Below are 6,645 nucleotides of genomic sequence, written 5' to 3' on the forward strand. Positions count from 1 at the left end.
GGTTTTATTAAAAATATAAATTTACCGATGACCGGCTGAAATAACCGATAGATTTCGATCGATTTTTTGAATATTACTTTTAATTTATTTTATATGAAAAAACGACCAAAGTTGGTTGATTTCTTAAAAAATAAATTTTGCGGGACGCCAAAATAAATTCCCGCATTTGTGTGCCAAAAACAAAATCGAAGTTGGTCGATTTCGTAAAAAAAAATTGAAAAATAAAATATTTTAAAATACCGATCGACTTTGGTCGGTTTTTTGGTCGGTTTTTTGATAGTCGATCGGTTTGTCGCGGTCGATTTTGGCCGAGTAAATAGAAATATGAAATTCTAAATTCTTATGAATTTAGTTTCTTACTATTTCATTGTTGAGAAAAAGCATGTTTTAATCTAAATTACTGTAACTAAATTATATGTTTTCGAAAGTTTCGACCGCGATTAGTCTAATCTTTTTTTCTGGTTGATTTGAGGTCAAAGATGATTCTCTGTATAATTTATTACTAAGTGTTAAGGGTACTGTTTCAAACCTCAGAAAGTTGAGGGGCTAAACAGAAATCTCCCAACATAAATTCATTGAGAAAGAAAAACTAGAAAAGAAAAAACAAATCTCTTACTCGGAGCGCGCGTTTCTAATACTTCAACACTTACATTCAAAAATTGAAATTTTTCTAGGGTTCTTACATTGGCTCCAGAAAGTTTCATTTCTAGGGCTCAATTTTTTACGATTTTATTTCTAATTCTTCAAAAATTCAAAGTAAATTCATATCGTCAATTTCTTCCCAATACTTTTTCCTCTTCTTGGATGCTTAATTGAAAAAGCTATGGTTCGCATTGTGAAACGTGAACCTGTGAATACTCGAAGTAGCGGCGGAGTAGCGGCGAGCACTAGCAATGGCCATAACGACGGTTCTGTAGAGGTAGAAGCTGCTGGACGACTTCGTTTAAAGCTTCCCGAAGAAACTACGATCCTAAAACGCGAAAAAGTTAGTACTCGTATTCGTCAAAATAGAGGAGCAGAGAGTAATGGAGAAGTATCAACAGACGAAGACACTGTTGGAATACGCAGAGTTCTACGATCTCATTATCTCTCCGTTAAGTCTCGTATTTCTGGTAATTTCTCTTCCTTAGTCTCAAAGTTTTTTTTTTTTAATTTTTTATGTTTATAAAGTGTGACCTTATTTTCCTTGATTTTGTGAATATATGAATGTGTATATACAGGAACTGCGTAAGTTGGGACAAATGGAGTATTAATATAATTGTTGGAAAGTTAGTTCAATAGAGAAAACATCATGTCACAATTTAGAACTGGAATAATTTAATGAATTTAAATATTGAAAGATATGCTATTTTGTAGGAAAAATCAAATTATCTCAGCATTTTGAGATGTTGAAAGTGAAAAATGTCATGTAAATTGTAACGGAAGAAGTATTTTAAATTATATATGTTTACACACAAATTAAAATATCATAGTCAAAGAAAAGTTCAAATAGTAATGTCATGAAAAATTGGGACAAAGAGTAATTTATATGTGCAGTTTAATGGTTAAAGAGTAATTTATATGTGCAGTTTAATGGTTCCTATTTTTCGATGAAGTTCAGTTATGTACTTAGCAAAGGGTTGGTTTCCCCTATGTTTTTCTTAAGCTATTTTTACTAATTGTAGGAGATTAATGTTTATGTTTTTTGGAGGCTAATGTTGCTGATTAATTTCTCCTCTGTGCTAAAAGTACTCCGTATTTTTATTATACTTTGTGGTTACAGATATTCTATAACGGATTGCAATTGGTTTAATGTCGTTCTTGCAGATGAGAGAGATGATATATCAAAAGTTGATTCAGATAAATTCAAGTCAATAATTGAGGAAGTCGAAAGACTACATCAGCGTGGTACTGATTCAATGTCTTACTTTCTGGTGTACTGATACTATCTCTAGTTAAATTTTTTGCATGTGAAGAGATGCATGCTTATGTCGTATTGTCACTTGTGAATTGGGTGCTCCCTCCTCCCTAACGTAGCCCACTCTGTTTTTGGAGAGTTCAGCAAAGGTTTTGGTTATGTCTACCAAGGTGCCTAGAAGTCGTGGTCTTTTCGGATGAAGAATTATCTATGGAAAAATTTCTTGCATCCTCCTGGGATTGATATTATGATTCTCTAATTCTCGTTCGGTTTTTTTTCTTCTTATTTGTGTTGAAATGTTGGGGATTCAAGTCTGGTGGTGTCTCATCAAATAAAAGTCTTGTATTGTATCCATGGTTTTTTTGAGCACGTAAAAAAAATCTAATAATTTTGTATGAAAATAATTAAAATTTATTCTAAGTGATTAGAGAGCTCAACTTGTGCTTCCCTATCCCCCAAGATTCAGTTTCATGTATTTTGCATCTTTTCCTGTCTGAGTACGACAACAAATTAAATTACTCTGCTTCCTAAAATATCTGAGATAAAGATGACTGTTTGCAAAATATGTTCCTGTTTTTAGCAAGCAGATCCGACGGACCTTTTGACTATTTCCTTCGAACTCCGAGTCTGAATGGTTCTAGCTTGATAATAGTTTATTGTCCAACATTTTGGATGTTATTTATAACCTGTTTGGCCAAGCTTCTAAAATTAGCTTATTTTGAGAAATGCTTTTCTCAAAAGTACTTTTCAAAAAAGTGCTTTTGGTGAGAAGCAGTTTATGTTTGGATAATTAATTTGAAAAGCACTTTTGAACACTAATTAGTGTTTGGCCAAGCTTTTGAAAACTATTTCTAAGTGTATTTTTCTCAAAAATGCTTCTCAGAAAAGTGCTTTTGGAGAGAAACTACTTTTTTCTGCTTTTCAAAAATTGCTTCTACTTCTCCTCAAAAACACTTTTTTTTCATCTAAAAGCTTGGCCAAAAGAAAAAAAGCACTTTTGGCCCAAAAAAAGCTTGACCAAATAGGCTATTAGTTTGCCGAGGATCACAACAGTTAAGCTACGTTTTTGGGGCATACCAAGATGCTTTATTTAGAAAATTGATGATCGAATGTTCTGTCTTCACTTATTGGGTTGTATTTTCACTGGTTGACATACAGTACAAAAACCTAGGGAACAAGTTGCGGATGCAGAAGCCCTGTTGGACATCACGAACACGCTGGTGACTTCGGTGAAGGCCCATGGTAATGAAGGAGTGACTCCTTCAGATTTTGTTAGTTGCCTACTAAGGGACTTTGGTCAAGAAGGTGGATCTAGCAGTATAACAGGAGAGGATAGGGACTCAATCTGCTGGAAGTACATCGGCTGTGTAGTCTCTCATGTTTTCAGGAGTGCTCCTTGTTGCTGTACAATGTAGGTGCTGAATCCTCTCTCTTCTCCCTTGTTTCCCACCATTTTGTATAACAAAACAGATGTGAATATTGAACGTTTTACAGGATAGGGCCTATGAATACTGAAGTGAAGCAACGCAAGACTGTCGTTCACAGAAAGCGTATGAGGCCAACAGAACGTGAACGCCCTGAGGAGGTATGACTTACATGCCCCTCTGTGCGCTTCCATATATAGAATGGAAAACTTTAGCTTTGGGGAATTCACCTTAGGTGCCTTTATCAAAAGATGGTATATACTTCAAGCTAGAATATACAACGTAATTTTGTCTCCAACAAGGTTCTTTTTGAATATTTGAGACCTTTAAGTCCATGAATATTTGGTGAATGCCCATAATATTTTTAGCATTTTACTAGAACGGTACATCTGGTAGCTAGATCGTTTCTGCATTTGCAGTCTTGTTTCCTCTCTCTTTTTTTTCTCATGCAAGTTGCAGTCATTTTTCTTTCAGCTTCTCTAAACCCACTAACAACTAACCAAAAAATTTTATTGCTAATTTTAATTTTGATGTCAATCGCATTTTGATTTGTTGTGATATGTTTCAGCTTGAAGAAACTGTTGATGAGGAGAAGACAGACACTGACAAGAACATGGCTACAATGTTTCAAATTCTGAGGAAGCACAAGACTGTCAGGCTTGAAAACTTAATACTGAACAGAAAGTGCTTTGCACAGACAGTTGAAAATTTATTTGCCCTATCATTTCTAATTAAAGATGGGCGAGCTGATATTACCATTGATGAAAAAGGCTGTCATCTAGTTTGTAAGTTTACCATGTCCATTTATTTCTCAAAATCATTTTACCTCTGCTTATTTCCTCTGACTAGAGTATTAAGTTTTACTGCAGCACCAAGGAATGGTCCCGCTGCTAATGCAGTCCTTTCTGGGGAGGTTTCTTACAGCCACTTCGTCTTTAGATTTGACTTTCGGGATTGGAAGGTATCTATACATAATCTCTTAAATCCTAAAGACTATATGCATGACGTAGTATTGGTTTCTAATGCCTTCTCAATGATTTGACTTGTTATTACCACTCAAGCGGTTCACTATCTTCGACTAGAAAATGTGTATCCTGCACAACTCACTGAGGACCAAAGTTGTAACGGCTTTATGGTTTATTGCCAAAGATTAAAACGGCTTGGTTATCTAACAAAAATAGTCTTCAAGAAGTTTACTAATGACATTGTTGCATTTGCATAATATTACAAAATAGGTGTATGAGTGATAGGGTCAAAAAGTAATGCTCAGTATAAACAATATTGTCATATAATTTTCTTCGTCATATCAATGTGGAATGAATAACAATTTTGCTTTTTTCCGAAGCAGCTGTTTTGTATACAAGGATAAGAATAGTACAGTCTTGATACTCATTCTTGAACTTTTCAATCGCATGATATGTGATCTGCCACTCTAAATTTGTTACGTCATATGCAGCTTATGTTGGGGTCAGTTAATGCTGGAGAAGAATTAATGCCACTCAGAACTGAAGCTGCGATACCAACAGCATCAACCTCTGAAGCAACTGAACGACCTGTGCCAACTACACCAATAAGGAAATTGACTAGGAATCGGGGTCTGGTTTTTCAGGAGCAGACTGTTGTTGAAGAATCCCCAGAAAGTGACAATTGCCAAGGAGCTGCTGCTGACCGGAAAGGAAAGCGAAAACTGACATAAGATTGACTGGCTGCAGCTTGTCAACTCTGAAGTGATGCGGGAAGAGCATTCTGCTATTTTGGGGGGAATTCAAAATTATTTGAATTTGGTAGAGTTTTCTTTTTGGTTTCCCTTTGGACCTAGAGGTACTTATTTTTAAAAAATGTATCTAATGTAGAGGTACCAAATGCACATTCTCTTTGTCTATCTAATGGATAATATTGTACAGATTTTGCCGTTGTAGTCATGGTGTCGCAGTGGTTACTAGGTACAGTAATTTTGCAAACAACTAAGCTTGAACTCAATTCTACTACTTTACACCTTGTTAGTTGGCTATATGAACTTTCTACCGTGTTGGTGGGAGTTCTATTCCCTACCTTATAATTCCCTTCCAAATTTCCACTTTCCCCTTGCTCCTACGAAAAAAAAAGAACTTTTTCTTTATTTGCCTTTCTTCTATTTTTAGTTATCTTACCGGCGTTCATAAAAAGTTGCAATTTTGAAACCCGTGGTGATAAAGATAATCTGACTCCATTAGGCCTTACAGTCTAGTTTAGCATCAACCTAGACTAGGGATGGGACAGGATAATTTTAGTGGGATGAGACGAAAAGTTACTGAGACTAGGGAGATCGGGCCTTAATCGGATTGGGATAATCGGGACGTCCCTCTAGGCTCATCCCATACCACTAACGGGACGGAGACCCTTAGTGGAATTTTTTTGATTTTTCTTAATTTAAATATTTAAGTACTAAAAATTATTTTAAAAAATTAAAATTGGCTACAGCTAGTTTTAAAAAAAACTTCAAACTTAATAAATTATAAAGAAGATAAATATGAAATTATAATTTATACGGAAAAGGGCCAAATATACCCATGTACTATCAGAAAAGATTTAAATGTTCTCATCGTTATACTTTGAGTCCATATATCCCCTGTCGTTATACTATTGGTTTAAATATATTTTTTTCCCGTTAAGTTTGTCCAAAGTGGACATCCAATCCTATATGACACTGATATTTGATGAGGTGGTGCCCCTAACTCATTTTACCCCTCCCTTCTATTTTTTTCACCACTAAAATTTTCTTCCCCTCTGCCACTATTGACACCATTACCTCTACCATAAAAATTATTGTATTTCAAATTTTAGTCTTTTATATATGGATTAGAGGCGTAGAGGTGGCATGCCATGTGGCATCCACCTCATCAAATATCAGTGTCACATAAGATTGGATGTCCACCTTGGACAAACTTAACGTAAGAAGTGTATATTTGAACAAATAGTATTACGGTATGGATATATTTGGACCCAAAGTATAATGAATGATTTGTTTAAACCTTTTCTCATAGTACACGGGTATATTTGGCCCTTTGCCATAAATTATAAAAAGAAAAGACTTGTAGCAAAATATTTTAGTAAATATGATTTTTCTAAGTACTTATAAAAAGAAAAGACTTGTAATTTATTTAATATAATCCCAAGTAAGAAGTAACTAAGTAAGATAATTCTTAAAAAATAAATAAGGGTAAATCCTTTTAGTTTATTTAATAGAAATTTCAAACTTCAAACACAAATACAAGTCTTTTGAAGAGCACACGAAGAAAAGAACCTAATATACACAACTACTTTCTAGGAAGGGTTCTGCTTGAA

At 34.7% G+C, this 6,645-nt stretch overlaps 1 protein-coding gene across 2 annotated transcripts; it reads left to right on the forward strand.

Moving 5' to 3' along the window:
- Window positions 1–517: 517 nt before the first annotated feature.
- LOC104104758 (non-structural maintenance of chromosomes element 4 homolog A-like) lies at window positions 518–5,237 on the forward strand. Of its 2 annotated transcripts, none has more exons than XM_009612912.4 (7): window positions 518–1,112; window positions 1,807–1,887; window positions 3,056–3,308; window positions 3,392–3,482; window positions 3,890–4,106; window positions 4,191–4,282; window positions 4,778–5,237. In XM_009612912.4, exons 1-7 carry the CDS (start codon window positions 824–826, stop codon window positions 5,015–5,017), a joined length of 1,263 nt encoding a protein of 420 aa, XP_009611207.1. In that variant the 5' UTR covers window positions 518–823; the 3' UTR covers window positions 5,018–5,237. The 2 variants fall into 2 exon arrangements, with proteins under 2 accessions (XP_009611207.1, XP_009611208.1); XM_009612913.4 differs by having other exon boundaries at window positions 4,180–4,282; window positions 4,778–4,948.
- Window positions 5,238–6,645: the final 1,408 nt, after the last annotated feature.

The sequence above is a fragment of the Nicotiana tomentosiformis genome, chromosome 3, assembly GCF_000390325.3.
Source record: "Nicotiana tomentosiformis chromosome 3, ASM39032v3, whole genome shotgun sequence".
Lineage (NCBI taxonomy): Eukaryota > Viridiplantae > Streptophyta > Magnoliopsida > Solanales > Solanaceae > Nicotiana > Nicotiana tomentosiformis.